Source organism: Benincasa hispida, chromosome 8 (genome assembly GCF_027475165.1).
Source record: "Benincasa hispida cultivar pf3 chromosome 8, pf3_genome.v1.1, whole genome shotgun sequence".
Lineage (NCBI taxonomy): Eukaryota > Viridiplantae > Streptophyta > Magnoliopsida > Cucurbitales > Cucurbitaceae > Benincasa > Benincasa hispida.
In genome coordinates, this window is record NC_143485.1 from 7448334 (window position 1) to 7465244 (window position 16911).

Below are 16911 nucleotides of genomic sequence, written 5' to 3' on the forward strand. Positions count from 1 at the left end.
AACCATCAAATTTTCATAAGCTATGACAAAGTTTAGAGAAAATAACCTAAGACTGTTAAGGGTTCACCCGAATAGTTGTATGTCGTCATTTCTACTTTTGTCACAAGACTTGTCCTTATATTTACAGCGTATTTTCGTAAAGACGTACACTACACAATTCTCAAAGAGTCTCTATTATCATATACTCATATTTAGAATTACAATCAAGTTATATATACACACGTTATTGTCATTGTTAATATAGTCTATACATATGTGAGTTTGATTATTTCTTGAGTATTTGGACACAAGATGATGCATGAGTAGAATTTAATTTTAATTAACTTTAGTTACCACAATTTTTTTTTTTTTAATTTGGTTAAGGTTTCTTGTTTTTTTTTTCTTACTAACTTTTAACCATTTGGCTAGTTGAAAATTTTACCTTAAAACTTAATTAGAGGAATGTTGCCAATTAATACATTCTACCCCCTAACAGAAGTACCAATATAACATTTTTAATAATTTGTAAGTATCTGATTATTTAATATGATATATCTCTTTAAATTGTTTTGTAATAACTATCCTGCTTAGGGTATTCCCTTTGCTCAAAAATTCCAATAACTCGACCAACCCAAACTACCCAAATCAAACCGTGAGGGTGGGATTGGGTTAGATTTATCTTGGGTTGGGTTGCAAAATTTTTTAAAATAGAATTTCAGGTCGGATCTCTAGTTCATAGAATTTCAAACCGGGTTGATCCGACCCAATCCAGAATCATTCTTTTAGAAATAAATAAATAAATATATATATATATATATATATATATATATATTAAGCACAACAATCTACCCCGACAAAAATCAGATCTATAAAACTTTAAACTAAACGGTCAGTAAAGTTTCAGCCTTTAAAGCAGAAACCATTTCAAAATCAGGGACAAAAACAGTGTCTCAAGTAAGAAGGCAGAACAATAAATAATTGCTCAAATAGGGTTGAAAGGCAAAACCGTTCATTCAATTAAAATCCAAACAGATGTTGAGATGCAAAAACTCGCTTTTCCACTTCAAATATAAATTAAATCAACAATTATACCTTAACTTTAGATACTCTTCTCCGAGCATTCGCAAATAGGAAGAGAATAAGGAGTAAGATAAAAAGCATTACCAACGAAGGAATTTTCCATAGCTCAAAGGCAAGTGATCGATTGAGTTTGCTTTTTGTTCCATCCTGTAAATTAAGAAATCATAAGATAACTTGCACCCCAAGAAATGGATACGAGATACGGATACGACGATTTCTAAAAACTAAGATATATAATATGATAATGTTCAATCAATTATTATAATACTAATTTTAAGTTAAACTAAAGTAGATTAAAAAAGCGAGTGAGAACTTGGAGAAAAAATAATAAGAATGGCGGCATAACTGGCACCGAAGAGGATGATGGTGGTTGGGCAACAAGCGTATGGGAGACAGCAACGGAAAAGTAAAACATGAAGAATGGAGAATGAAGTCGAAGATGAAGTGAGGGGGTGTGGATCGTGAATTAGATAGAGAGAAGAATTTAGATTTGATTGCTTTTAGAGTTTTTTGCTTCTACTTTTTTTTTTCTCTTCTTTTTTTTCTTTTCTTTTTTTTTTTTTTTTTCTGGACTACCAGATTTAAGTGGTGTTTTAAATAAAGTGGACTATGGTTAGGCTTAAATTTGAGGGAAAAAAATGACCTAACGTATCCTCTTCCCTTTCACATATCTGGAAAGGGATACACGTATCTGAAAATTAAAAAAAAAAACAAATAAATAAATAATTTTTAAAAAAAAGATACTTCAAATCATGTATCGACCACATATTACTGCACAATTAAAAGTATTTATGCTTCCTAGCTTGTACTTGGTTTTGTTATATGGTGAGTTTTGTATTTTCTGGAATGTAACACTGTGTGTGCATAGAGGTCTATCCGAAGAAGTTGAGTAGGAAGATAACATTTGAAGTTGGAAGAGAAATATAAATGGAAATGAAGAATAATTTACAGAAATCCAAGAAAAGGAATGGAAAAGACTCACTTTCATATCAAGATTCCCCATCAGTTGCACATGTCTCATTGCAAAGATTTCTTGAGCATAACTAAAAAGCTCCACATCCAGGTGATTCAGTGTTCTAATCTGCTGCAGAACTTCATCAGAAATGGAACGCCGGGCCTGCAAGAAAGCATTGAGGAATAAGAAAATCAGCAACATAAGGAACAACTACCGTTCCATAATCTCTTAAAGAGATAAGAGGCATCATATGAGTATTATCTGTTTCTTGTTTAATTCTTTTTCAGTGAAAAGGAAATTGAAACCATAGGAACAGTAAGAAACCAAATTATTATTTTCTTGTTCTAAAATTGGTAAACAATAACATTATTTTCAGAAAGAAAAACAAAAAATGTGAGTGCTATTAGTTTCTTATCCATTCTTTTTCATTGAAAAAAGAAAATTGCAAACCTAGGAACAGCAAGAAACCAATTTCTTATTTTTCGAAAACAGTAAACAATTTAGACAAAACTCAGGAAAGTGAGAAGTACGCAATAGATAATTACCAAGTGTATATGCTTCTCAAATACTAAAAACAAAAATACCCCTGAGAAACCCCCGTCAATTTTCCACCAAGGACCATGACTTAAAACAGAATGGATCAGCAAAGCCTTCAAGGGTAAGGATCCACTACGCTAAGTTTATTTTCTAGGCAGACATAAATATTTTTGGTGATAACTCCTCAACTGAATTGGCTGTCCAATCATACCTCTTTTGAAAAATTTGCAGGAGAAATCCTCTTTAAAGAAGCAAATCGACGACGTGATTGAGTCTTTAGTAGACTTGAAATGCACCCTTCATAAACTTCAATAAGTTCTGCAACAGTCATCTGGCATGTTGAAATCAAGGAATATAAATTTTGTGTAATAAATCAAGGAATATAAATTAGACCATATATGAATTACAGAAATGCAGTTTTTCTGAGGTGACGTACATTTTCCCTCTTTGCTTCACTTACATCTTGCACAGTAGCCTTTTCATCTAAGGTACTATTATTCTGTAACAGAAAATGGATTAATAGAGATCCCGAATTATGTATATGATTAAAGTCATTAGACAATGGGAGAAGCTTGCCTGATCAACATTGATCTCAAGCTCAGAATCCAAATGCGAAGAGCTACTATTACCTGTACTTCAAAAAGAGATGTTAGTCAAACCACATGCCAACATTTCTCTTGATAATAAGCTATACAGCATCAAAATTGGAAGCTCATGTAACCACTAGATTGAAGTGGAAAAATAAAAATACACCTTCAAAATACTATCAATTTATAGTAGCATGGGATTGTCAAGTAAATACATAACCGACTAATCTTTTTCACTGAAAACAGATCCAATTGGCAAAACATCCCAAATGATGGAAATGAATGTGGTCTGTTTAGATAGTGCACTTGCTAACTCAATCCATAAACATATGACAGACAAGTAAACTTTGAACTGTCAATCAATGTAAATTAGCAACCAGCAGAATCTTAAGCAACTAAGAGGTACAATTCAAGAACCACTACTCAACTAACTATTATAAAGGGTCCTATACGATTCGGAAAATTTTTACCCAAGTAGAAATATATAATAAATATCCACATCTTCTAAATCATTTTGTTTCTCATTCTCGGGGTCACTTTTCCTTTTTTTTTTTTTTCTTTTCGGAAAAGAAAAAGTAATCTTGAAAAGGAAGATCTTCAGCATCGTGATCCAGAAAAGGAACGACATAAGCCAATGTTACAAATATGAAATAACTGCAAAGATGGATGCCAAAACAGGTTTTGGAAGTTAATTCCATGCTACACATCGTTGTTGGAACTATCAATGCCTTCACACCATGGGACTGGAGGGACCAAAACAAATGTAACAAAAATAAAGGAACATATATTTTCCTGGATGGAAAAGGATGAAATAAATAAGAGCCTGAGTGGAAATTTTGAATCTGGAAAGATTTCTATTTCCTTCCAATCATAAAAGCAATTCTCATCTAACAAATAATAATTTCTACATTTCAAGTCTCAGCAAAGCTCCAGAATAAAATTACCATACAGGTTAGACTTCAGTGGAGCTGGCCATTTATTGATAATCTGTGAAGACACAACTTCAAGAAAAATAAGCAAATATTCTTTTGGGGTCATGGACAGAGGAGAAAAGAACTGTCAAGTACTCTTAAAGACATTTTGATTATTTTCTTGATTAATTTACATGCACCAACTTTTTTATTTCTACTGATCCCTTGGCTCTCCCCTCCTTTTGTACGTAATCATTTACTAAAGGTTAACTGTTTCTGTTAAATTAAAAAGTGTCCTCTTTACATGAAAAGCTACAGAACAAAAACATAAACCTGTTTGATTGACAGCTAAAGTGTCCATGCTAAAGTTGGCATCTCTTAGCTGTGAAATCACCTGTGCACCAACCACATTTGCAAACATTGTCGCAGATTCCTTATGTTCCGCAGTTAGACCAACATATAACATGGCATCCAACCTCTTCTGCAAGATTTACAAGCATCTACCATAATTGCAACCATAAGGAGGCCAAGTATCAGAAAGATAATTGTCCATATATCTACTGTCATAATTTAAGAAACCTTCGGTTTTTACCTTTGCCACATGAAGCACATGTTGACCAAGACTCTTATGTTCCTGTATACAGTGTCGTATCTCATGTGATTCAGTTAGGTAGGAGTTGTTTGTCAATCCTGCTATCTGAAAACTTTTCAATGGTCAATCACATTTTGAAAAGAATGAAAAAGTGCATCAGCAAATGCACTGTTAACAGGAGTATTATACCCACCAAGAAAACAAAATTCTGATTGGTAAAATTTAAACAACTTCATGTAGTTGACCATGTCCAAAAGTACCAAAAACATCAACAAGTGTGTAATAACTAAATACGAGATAGCATCCATTTGGTATCAGACATTCAACCAAATGAGGGACCAAATTAACTGGCCGACTTTCTAGGTCATTGAATTTAGAGTATATTGGGAACACTAAAATCATTCCTACGAAAATTGCAAAAAAAAAAAGGTACATTCATATCACCATTGTACCTCACAAACCACATAGGGAGCATTTGGGGACTGTTTAGTTTGGAAAGTTGTTTAGTCATGACCCACTATGCAAGGAGTTAATAACTCATGACTCATGGAATAACTCATTGAAGAAAAAATGATTTCCAAAACTCTCTCCCCTCCTCCCTCCCGCGCACATCTTTCCGTCCACCCCACCGGAGCTCACCACGTCCTCCCACCTTTCCAGTGACTCGCCCCCGCCCTTCTCACCCTCACCCTCCTGCACCTCCTCTCCTCTCGTTTTTTGCACCTTGCTTTTGCTCTGTATCCAGCCATGGAATTTAAATCCTGCCGCATTCTTGACCATTCCTTCCATATGGGGCAAGGATCCGGTTTCTTCATAAAAAACTTAAAGAAAGGACAGTCCATTCTCCTCTCCTTAACCTCAACTAAATGGCTCCATGAGAGTTTTCGCAGACTTCTATCCGGTTCCACCTTTGAATTTTTCTTATTAAAGGAAAGAGTTGATCAAAGCTTCATAAAACTGGCTAAATTTCGTGCAAAGAAGAAGTGGTTTGTAAAATGCGTTGTTTGGCCAATCTCTGGAGGAAGAAAGAACATCCATATCCCATTCGGCAATGAAAAATCAGGTTGGCAAGACTTTAAGGACATGATCGAAGACTGCATCCAAATTTTCAGAGCACCCTCTGATATCCAAGTTAGTTCTCCTCCACCTTGTCTTTCCCCTAATCAGAGGCTGGTCAGTAATCGTAGCCTTGCTCTCCCTCCTTGTGGTAAAACCCTTTTCCGAAGCTTTACAAGCCTCTAAGCCCCTGATTCCCTTAGCTTCTACCATTTCACTCTCCCCTGTTCCACCCCCGAAAAAACAGAGTAACCATTCTTTTTGGACTCAAAAGAATTGTGATGTTTTGCCTGAAGATTTTAGTAATTTATGGATTATTTCAAGATTATTAGCATCAAATGGGTGGAAGGAAATCGCCAAAGAGTTAAGAAAGTGTCTCGGCACCAATGTTGTCATCAATCCTCTATTTGCAGACAAGACTCTCATCAAGCTCAGCCAAGGAGACTTAGGCGAAAAAGTGTCAGCCCAGGGCAAATGGAATAAGTTTGGCCCCTTTCATCTATTGTTGGAAAAATGGAATCCCCTTAGTCATGGAAGGCTTTCAGTAATGCAAGGTTATGGGGGTTGGATATCAATCAAAAACCTCCCTCTAGATTATTGGTGTAGAAGCACCTTTGAGACAATCAGGGCTTACTTTGGTGGACTCATTTCAATTGCATCAGAAACACTTAATCTCATCAATTGTTTAGAAGCTAAAATTCAGGTCAGGAAAAATCTTTGTAGGTTCATGCCAGCCACCACTGAAATTAAAGATGAAATTCGTGGAAGTTTTTATTTAAATTTTGGTGATATTATTTGCTTTCATCAGCCTACTAGTCTACCTTATAATGTACTTTTTAAGGATTTCTCTAATCCAATAGACTTAGTTCGAATAGACTTAGTTCGATTACAAGAAGTCTTGAAGGATGAAGATGCCACCTCCCAAATTGATATATCCGATTGGTCCTTCCTATTGTCAGCCAAATCCAAGCCAAAGTTCTCAATAAGTCCAAACGCGGTGGCAAAGAAGAAGAAGGAGTTCCAAAAGCCATAGGCTTCGAAAATCAGTAAGGGAGCATCAGGGGAACGTGAAAAGTCACCCCCTTTGGGTATTAACAGCGTTAACTCAGAAGTTCAAAGGCCTATATTTTCGAAAGAGGAAGTCAACCGACCACTAAGTCCTGACAGGGGAAATCTATCAAGGAAGGAAGTTGAAAAGTCTTTATCCCCTGCCTTGCAGCCTCAATCCTCCGAGAGAAAAAACTTTCAATTAAAGGAAGTCGAAAAGTCTTTAGACTTAAGTGTTTCACCAGCAAAGGCGCCTAGTGTAAGTATTAAGGCTCCTCGAGTTCCACGGCCTGCTCTTAACTCCTTCTCTGTCATTAAGAAGAAAGAGAATTGGAAAAAGGGAGTTCCAGCCGGCTTTTCTCACTCAGAAGTTGAAAAGCCACTCGCACCAAAAAGAAAAAAGAAAACAAAGTCATTACTCCCTTGCAACGTGGTGTTCCCCTCAACCTCTTCCTCATTTGAGAATGCCTTAACCACGATCGAAGTCCAGGCGTCCTTTAAGCCCTCTTCTCCTGTCCCCTGCCTTAGCACATCTCCCCTGCCCCTCCCTGTTCTGCCAGATCAACCGAATTCTCTGCCATTACTACCCTCGAGCAACCATTACCAGAGCACCCTCATTTTATCAGGTCAGACAACCAACTCTCCCTCCCCCCACCTAACCCGAAGTGTTTATTTCTGAGAGGAACTCCAAGATTTTTCCAGACTCCCCTTTCAGTGTGAGTAGTGAGAAAACTGATTGGAACAGCACATCAGAAGAACAAGAAGTGTCAAAAACGGAAGCACCCTTACTTGTTGATTTAAATCCCCTGTTTCAGACAGAGGAGGACAAGACCTCTGAGGCAAAAGCCCTCAGCCCTGCCCACTCCGCCCCCTCAGCAATCCCTTCTGACCTCCCAACACACCTATTAAGCATAGTCACTAATTGCAACCTAATTCTGGATTGACTTATGATTGTAAAGGCTGCCTCTAAACCTTGAGTACAAAAAGATGAAAATAGTGACTTGGAACACAAGAGGCCTCAAAGATAGTAATAAAAGGCTGGCCCTTAAACGATTCTTAAAGAAAATTAACCCCTCAATAGTTTTAATTCAAGAATCCAAGAAAGAAAATTTTGATGCAAGCTTTATTAAATCTATTTGGAGTTCCAAGGAGGTCGGTTGGGACTTTGTTGAATCCTTTGGTGCTTCTGGTGGATTGTTGACAATGTGGGATACAAACATGATTTCGGTATTAGAAACCCCCAAAGGAGGATATTCCCTTTCAATAAAATGTACCACCATTTGTAAAAAGATTTGTTGGATCACTAATGTATATGGGTCAACCGACTACAAAGAAAGAAAATTTGTGTGGGAAGAACTACTTTCTCTTGTAGCTTACTGTGAAGAGGCATGAGAGATTCCCCTTGGCCCGAAGTACTAGAGGCATGAGAAAATTTAATGATTTCATTGAACAAGCAAAACTCTTGGAAATCCGGTTGAGTAATGGGAGCTTCACTTGGTCAAGGGAAGGCAGCTCAATTTCAAGATGGGATGAGTTATTTGAAAATTCAAATATTGGATCCCAGTCTTATTGCCAATGAAGCTGTTGAAGAGTACAGAGTAAAAAAGAAGGGGTGGATTCTTAAACTTGATATGGAGAAAGCTTTCGACCGAGTAGACTGGGAAATTTTAGAAAAAGTGCTAAGATCCAAGAATTTCAAACAGAAATGGATAGAATGGATTATGGGTTGTGTCAAAGACCCACTATACTCGATTTTCATTAATGGTAGACCAAGGGGAAGAGTGGCTGCTTCAAGAGGCCTAAGGCAAGGTGATCCCCTCTCCCCTTTCCTTTATCTCCTTGTCAGTGAAGTATTGAGTACTTTAATCTCCAGACTCACCCAATCCGGCATTATTGAAGGTTTTATAATAGGCAAAGAGCAAGTTCAAGTTTCCATACTCCAATTTGCAGATGATACTTTACTGTTTTGCAAATATGACAGCTCCATGCTTGTAAAACTTAAACATACAGTGGAGTTCTTTGAATGGTGTTCAGGGCAGAAAGTAAATTGGGAAAAATCAGCCCTCTATGGCATCAATGTGGACGACAGAGAACTCTTTAGCACAGCAGCATCCTTGAATTGTACGGCCGACCAACTTCCTTTTTACTACCTAGGGTTGCCTCAGGGGGTTACCCGAAAAGAGCCTCCTTTTGGCAGCCAATCCTACACAAAGTACAAGCTAAACTTGATAAGTGGAAGAGATTTAACCTCTCTAGGGGAGGAAGAGCCACTATATGCACTTCAGTCCTCTCAAACCTTCCAACTCATTATTTGGCCATCTTCCTCATGTCCGAAGGAGTAATATCTAGAATGGAAAGGATAATAAGAAAGTTCTTTTGGGAAGGCAACAGCGGCAGCAAGCAAAATCACTTGGTTAAATGGGATTTGGTTCAGAAACCTATAGCAGATGGTGGTCTAGGCCTCGGTGGTTTCAGATCTATGAACATTGCACTCCTTGCTAAATAGGGGTGGAGATATTTCAATGAAGAGAACTCTCTTTGGGGAAAAGTTATAAGAAGTATTCATCGTAAAGATTCATTTGATTGGCACACAGCTGGGAAAGGAGGTAGAAGCTTGAAAAGTCCATGGATTAGCATATCAAAGACTTGGCTTAAGGTAGAATCCTTGGCCACTTTCAAACTTGGTAATGGCAGCCGAATTGCTTTCTGGTTAGACACATGGGAAGGATCTTCCCCCTTCAGCACCCTTTATCCAAGCTTATTCGGAATCACCATGCTTCCCAATGGTTCAGTTGTTGATCACTAGGACAGCAGCTTATCTTCTTGGTCCATCTCCTTCCGAAGACTGCTCAAAGATGAAGAAGTGTTGGCCTTTCAAGAATTGATGGAGAAAATTGCAAATAGAAGTCCTTCTCACTCTTTGATAAAAGAGTTTGGTCTATCTCAGCCACTAGTTTTTACACAGTTAACTCCCTTAAAGTGCACCTATCCCTTTTCTCCCCTTTGGATAAGCCCCTCTACTCAGCTATTTGGAAGACAAAGAGCCCTAGAAGAGTCAATATTCTCATTTGGATTATGTTTTTCGGTCAGTTGAATGTAGCTGAAGTTCTTCAAAGAAGGCAGCCAACAACCTCCCTTTCACCCTCAATCTGCCCTTCTGTCTCCAACACAATGAGGACTCCCTTCACCTCTTTTTCACCTGCCCTTATTCAGCTTGGTGCTGGAAAAAACTGTTGTGCTTCTTCAACTTTTCATGGATCATGTGCAACGACTTCAAAGGCAATGTGTTACAACTTCTAGTTGGCCCTAATCTCCACAACCCCACCCGTCTACTCTGGTGTAATGCAATAAAAGCCCTCTTGGCAAATCTTTGGTTTGAAAGAAATCGAAGGATTTTCCACAACAAAGCTCTTGGATGCCAAGACCGCCTTGAAGCCGCCCGCCGTCAAGCCTCCTCCTGGTGCATACTCTCCGAATCTTTCCATGCCTATAGTCTATCGGATTTCAACCTCAACTGAGGGCTATCATCTTCACTTCCCCCTTCGGACAGCATTAATTAGTGCCGGATTTCAGTTTTTCTCTTATTCTAGGTCCCCCCATCTTTGAACTCTTTATTTATTTCCCTCAGTTTTAGGCCATTGTGTTGGCTCTGTTTTAGGCCAATGTTTTGGCTTGTTTTGCGGTTATTGTTTCCTCGAGTTGTACTCTTGTTAATGTCTTTTCTCCCCTATGCACATTGGATGTGATGAGGGTGCTAAGGGAGTGTCAACCTAGTTGAGATGCCCGAGTGCACCTCCTGATCCTAAAAGAAGTCCTAGTATTTCCGTTTTTGCTCGTACTCTGAGCCTTAGCTCTTCTCTATATATTAATATAATGAACCATTTTCTTTTCAAAAAAAAAAACTCATGACTCATGAAATTGATATTTTTTTAGTCATGAGCCCACAGTGAGTTTAAGGACTCCATGAGCCCAACAAGGATTGGAGTTAACAACTCCACTTCCCCCAACTCCTAACCCTTAGGACCAAAGATGCCCATAATGTTTGCATAAAATGGGACTGGAGATGACATCACAGACAAACAAATATCTCCATATAGAGAACCAACAATCAAAACTGTCTTATCATATTCATGCCAATACTTAAATTAATTCAGAATTACCTGGAAAGTGGCCCCATTGTGAACAATATCATGAACAATGGGATCATCAACAAACTCTTTTAGTGGCATAAGAATGTCCTCCATGTCATATGGACTGCCCCTCTTAGCTTCACTTGAACCTTTCTGCCTTCTAGCATCTCTCTGTTCGTAACATTGGGTAAACAGTAATCTTTTTATAAGATTGTAGTAAACAAGAGAGAAAATTTGTCAAGATTAATTGATCACACACATAGGCTAACAGACCCAAAACAAAAATCCTTTGTTGTTAGATTCTCTATATCTCAAACCAAAGCTACGCACTACTCCAAATTAATTTGCGGCAGCGACTGTTTTCCCTATTTGTTTGAGCACTTGAAATCACTATTGACAAGCTAATGAAAAATAGCTTCAGTTGTTCCAGAGAAAAATAAAATGAAATGAAAAGAGAGGCTTGATCAGTAACCACAGATTGAAAGGTCTTTCTCCACTATGCTTCGACCCTGTCCTCCCTTGGGGATTGGTCTCTTAGATTGTGCACGTGAAAAGAAAGCAGTAGCATTTAAAAAAAAGAAAAAAGTTCCAGACCGGTTTGGCTTCAAAAACTATGAATACAGCTTGCTTTACTTATCAAATTCTGATTCAGACTAAAACAGCTCCAAAGCATGGGGTTTATATATAGACATATAAACAACTACTTTTATAGAGAAAAGAAGAATACAAGGGCATACAAAAAAAACTAAGCCCACAAAACCCTCATTAAAGAAAAGGGGTCCAAGTCCAACCAAGTACAATAAAGAGTAATCACAAAAGGTCTTCAAATCCAAAGCCCAAAGGGTAACTTCCTCAAAAACCGATCCATAGAGTTCACACAACCAAGTACAAGTTGCCAAGAAAAGAACTTAACTTCCTTCGAAATCTTCTCCACAAAGCAACAAAGACAACCTTACTAACTGGAGAGGGATCCAGCAGATGACAAAAGAAACACTTACAAGAGAAGCCCTCTAACAGGTCGAGACTTCAAACCAAACACCCCTTCTCCCAAATCTAAAAAACCAAACTCTCCGATCAAAGACAGAAGAGTGACATGACAACCTTTGTTGTTTCCCTATCAGACAACTATCAATGAAGATCAAATGAGAAAGAAACATAGCTCCCCAACCAAACAAGAAAGCTGGAAATGAAACAATGCTTAGGGGTAGACAAATGATAAAGACGAGAAAACATAAAAGAAAGGGGTTTATCCTCCACCCATTGATCCTCCCAAAATACATTTCCTTACCTTCCAAGTTCCAGTTCCCCCATCACACAATGAACAAGATGGGAGAAGGTGGGGAGCTCTAAAGAAATGTCCTTCCATAGGTTTCGAGAAGTGCCTTCAACCCTCACTCAAAACCATTCAAAGGTAAGTGGGCCATGCTTGCTTACAATAACTCTACGCTATAAGGACTCAAAGGGAAAATGCCACAACCACTTTGCCAACAAGCTCTATTACGAATCCGTAAGTTTCCGATCTTTAACCACCCATTCCCTACTCACTGACTTCCCAAAGAACTCCCAACTCCCAACTAAATGCAATCCTTAAGTTTCCAATCTATAACCCCCCATTCCCTACTCACTGACTTCCCAAAGAACTCCCAACTCCCAACTAAATGCAATCCTTAAGTTTCCAATCTATAACCCCCCATTCCCTACTCACTGACTTCCCAAAGAACTCCCAACTCCCAACTAAATGCAATCCTTAAGTTTCCAATCTATAACCCCCCATTCCCTTCTCACTGACTTCCCAATGAACTCCCAACTCCCAACTGACTAAATGCGACCCCTTTCCTTCATCAACCCCTTCTCAAAGAAAATCAAACATGAGCTTATCAATGCTTTTGCAAACTGAGCAAGAATCAAGGGGCTCGAAAAAAAGAGAGATAATAAATAGACACTAATCTAATCAAAGTAGGCTGTCTGCTGAGCATTTATATTGACCATGAGGCAGTCTTAACTGAAATTCATCACTCTCACAAAGATACAGCACATTCTATCCATACAGATGAGAATGGAAAAATATAATCCCCATACTTCTCTATAAAATGAGGTATAAAACCCTAAATGCATTCATTGACCTGAGAAAAGTAAACTATAAGTTTCAGACTGATTTGGCTCCAAACAACTGGTACAGCTTGTTTTACTTATCAAATACTGATTCAGAAGCATAAATCCGTCTCAACTCTCATACATGATTGTTCACTTCACAAGAATACAGTGCACTCTATCTATAGATAAAAATGGGAAAATATAATCCCCATAGTGCTCTACAAAATAAGTAAGAAGAAAACATAATTGCATCAAGTGACCTGAGAAAAGTAAACTGTATACAATTAGAGAGATGTAATTGAGACAAATGTCAATAGCAAAATTTGTCTACACGACTCAAAATACACCATGCAACGAACAGGGTCATACAAAACATTGACAAAATCAAAGAAACTAAAAGAGTTAGAGCAACATAAGAAAGAAAAGATCAGGCATGGGGGCAGCACTTATGGTGCTCCCTTACTTGATCACCTTGAACCAAGGCATGCCTTTAAACACATTTATGATCACTGGATAATCTTAGATCTGAATTAATGTATTTCATGTAAGCAAGCTATTTACATTCGATACATCTAATTATATTTTTCTCCACTTGCATTAAAAAAAAAGAAAACAATCATCATGAAGATGCAAAAGATCAGCCTACAGGACACATACTCGAGTAAATAGATCTCCCCTCATCCATGGAACCAAATACTTCCACGGCCAAATATCCAGTGTGCTCACTCCATTTGTCTTTCCACGCACTCGTTTGGACATTTTTGTTGCAGAAGCTAGGTCAGGATGTACCAAAAATCTAGCTGCTACCTCAACTGAAAATTCATATGAACTAAGAACCCGGTCAACTGGATTCCTGACAATTGTCACCACCGAAGTCCTCTCCTTCGGTAGTTTTTCCATCATGCTATAATCATCATGAGTAGCTAACAATCTGCATTTTGTCTTGCTGCAATTCAAATCCAAATACCATACAGACGCACAAAATTAGATAAATACTATCATAAGGTCAGTCTTGAATAAAAAAAAATATATTCAAGGTTCTGATTTTCAATCCATTTCCTGCTATCGTTTGGAGGATCCTTCTCCTACTCCCCACCCGAATAACATAATACTGGTGAAAAAATTTTAAAAAATAAATAAAAAGCTTTTTAACATTGTTCTTCCACTATACTCTTCCTCAAAATGCCATTCTCAGTTCTGATAAGAATATGATTAAATCTCCAAAACTATTCTGTACTCGGGTTTCTTTTTTGTATTTTCTATCTATATAACCTAACCTTCTCCCCTAGTTAGACCAAAAATCTCCATAAACCGCTCATGCTTCTACATCCTAGTTATTTTAATTCAATTACCAAATTACCAGGTTCATGTAAAATCTAAGTTGCACGCACAGACAATCATAATCAAACATAACTTGAATTTGCAACTAAAGGTTGATAATTATTCTAAAACAAGGCTAAAGTGAATTGAGTATTGAGTAAAACATAACATTTCAAAAGTTGAATGTATGTCATATGAAACAATCTGAAAAAATAAAATGATAACCATCTTTATACTTGGAGTCGATAAAATTATACCTGGGATCAAACCGTAGCTTATCATAAGAACGGGGACACTCCTGAGAGTTTGGGTACAACTTTTTCAAGAAACTGCATAGTTACAGAACAGAACCAAATAAATACTCAAGACTCTGATACTTGAGTGGTCAATACTCCGTGAACTTTATGATGCTGAAAGTTACCAGTGGTAGTACGATCGCCCCCCTGTTCTTGGAACATGTAGAAAGAACAGTAAATCTTGTAGTGTATGTTTATCTTTGTTGATACCTTGATGAAGAGAAGATAAGGCCCAACTTTTTACAAGCCTTTCACAGTGTTCAAAGTTTTTTTCATCAGTTGAAGCACATGCTGGCATGTAATGGAAAGAACTTAGTTCAACAATGCATAGAAGCTAAACGCCAATGAAATATGATCTTAAAAAATACAATAAATTTTAAGGCTCCAATTTATACAAAATTTAATATGACCTCTGATTGAACTACAAATTTAAATTTACAGATTCACATGATTTTACTAGAGGCAAGGGAGAAATATAGTGGTAAAAATGGTAGAAAAGGAGTTGAATAAAGAAATCTAAACGAACAACGCAGGGGTAGGTAAGCACCAACCTATTCTGAAGAATATCAGAAGCAAAATTAACTTAATAATAGGATCCATGCATCTCACTCCTTCAACCACTGGAGAGAGAAAAAACAAAGTTACCAGAAAAAGAAAAGAGTATTCACAGCAAAAGCGATTACGTATTCAATTCACTAAAGAAAGGGGCAACAGAACCAAACATAGGGTTGTCAAATCCTTTACACAATTTCTTAAAATCAAGAAACTGAGCTAGAAACAAAATTTCAAGCAGATATAAATTGTTTTATCAGATAAAATCTCAACAAGCATCCATAAAATCATAAATTAAACATATCTTCAAGGCTTAATCCACTTTGTTCATGCAAAACCACCCTCAAAACCAAAAACAAGCTAAAATCAGAAAGACCCACCTGAACAAAACGCAAAAGAAACACACCATACAATCACTTAGCCACTAAACCAGAAAGGAGAGGCGAATAACTCGAGCATTAACAAAACCCAGAACAAGCAAGAGTTAAAAAGAAGAGAATAGAAATTCCTCGATTGGAAGAGCAGAAAAACAGAGCATTAACCCGACAAAAAACAAAAATCAGGAACAAGAAAACCAAGAAGGAAAATGGGATGTCCTACAAGTATCGGTTATAGGGATCTCGTGCTCATAAATTTCCGAGATCGTGTTGGGATTCCGAGAGACAGGCCTCGCGATCAATGAGGGCCCACCAAAATTCCGGCCTTCAGAAACTTCCAGCCACTTTTTTCCCTCCCGAATTTTTCCAGCATCCAAACAGAAGAAACACCATCAAATTTAGGGGAAAAAGAAAGAGATTGTCATGAATATTCCTTACTTTGCGTTGAAATGGCGAAGAAACACAAAGGCTAGATTTTCTCCTTCTCCTCCTCCTCCGAAAACGAAGGGGAGTATTAATCTCTCTGCCCAACAATTGAACACAGCTTTTTCTTTTCACTTTCTGAAACAGAGAATTCGGAATGATTTCATCAGAAAAGCTACAAAGCTTAAAATACAGAGTTTCGTCAAATATATATAGAGAGACAAAGATGGACAGAGTTTGACAACGCGAAAAGACGTTATAAGACCGCCTACGAAACCGTGAGGGGTAAAATTGTAAAATAAACCTTAGTAGAAATGCATTTGATGATTTTCCGATTGATTTTGGATCGAATGGTATAATATAATCAATCTAAAACAAAGAGACGGTGTCAAAAAAAAATATCAAGGTTCAAGTCGAAAAAATGGATCTGGCGTGCGATAAGATTATTCTAATGTTGTTTCGAGATAACTTAGATCCTCTACTCATATAAATATATCATCATAGTTTCAGAAAGTTTATTCTCACACTTAAAATCTTAAACTTCCCGACATTTTCACTCTCTGCATTCAAAATAAAAGTGTATGATGTGCATTATACCATTTACAAATTTTCATTTCTTTTATGAAGGTTATACTCTTTTCTCTATACGAATTTTAACATCAACAAGTTTCTAGATTTGAATTTAGTGGTTATTAGTCTAAATGTTCATTGACTATTTTCCTTTCTCTTTCTTCTTCCTCTTTTTCCTCTTTCCTCTCTTTCTCTTTCTCTTTCTCTTAATGATTAACATATATGTTGCTATATTGAGATATCCAGAGACATTGATATCAATATCAATTTTTAATCATTGCTTACTTATTTAATTAAATTGTTTTTATAAATTATTTGGTGCATACAAATATTTATCGATATATCTATAAATTGAGATTTTGATATCAAATGTCGATATAGCTATTTTAATTATTCATTAATACT

The 16911-nt window shown here is 37.1% G+C and overlaps 1 protein-coding gene across 3 annotated transcripts; it reads right to left on the bottom strand.

The window, feature by feature from the left end:
* Positions 1 to 971: 971 nt before the first annotated feature.
* On the bottom strand, positions 972 to 16196 carry TPST (tyrosylprotein sulfotransferase). 3 transcript variants are annotated; one of them, XM_039037906.2, is made up of 14 exons: positions 15737 to 16168; positions 15136 to 15204; positions 14710 to 14875; positions 14546 to 14617; positions 13626 to 13914; positions 10905 to 11045; positions 4642 to 4746; positions 4444 to 4530; positions 4083 to 4125; positions 3128 to 3180; positions 2988 to 3050; positions 2763 to 2882; positions 2042 to 2176; positions 972 to 1206 (listed from the first exon to the last, which is right to left on the bottom strand). In XM_039037906.2, exons 2-14 carry the CDS (start codon positions 15182 to 15184, stop codon positions 1066 to 1068), a joined length of 1464 nt encoding a protein of 487 aa, XP_038893834.1. In that variant the 5' UTR covers positions 15185 to 15204; positions 15737 to 16168; the 3' UTR covers positions 972 to 1065. The 3 variants fall into 3 exon arrangements, with proteins under 3 accessions (XP_038893834.1, XP_038893832.1, XP_038893833.1); XM_039037904.2 differs by lacking the exon at positions 4083 to 4125 and having other exon boundaries at positions 4383 to 4530; positions 15737 to 16196; XM_039037905.2 differs by lacking the exons at positions 4083 to 4125; positions 15737 to 16168 and adding an exon at positions 15517 to 15736 and having other exon boundaries at positions 4383 to 4530.
* Between the last annotated feature and the right edge of the window lie 715 nt (positions 16197 to 16911).

Bases quoted from the DNA above. Each gene is read 5' to 3' on its own strand.
- TPST (XM_039037904.2), bottom strand. From the start codon at position 15,184: ATGGATCCTATTATTAAGTTAATTTTGCTTCTGATATTCTTCAGAATA. The intron at 4,747-10,904 runs GTAATTCTGAAT...AAAAGTTTTCAG, and splicing joins ACAATGGGGCCACTTTCCAG to ATAGCAGGATTGACAAACAA. The intron at 2,177-2,762 runs GTATGATTGGAC...GCTTTCTTGCAG, and splicing joins CTGCAAATTTTTCAAAAGAG to GCCCGGCGTTCCATTTCTGA.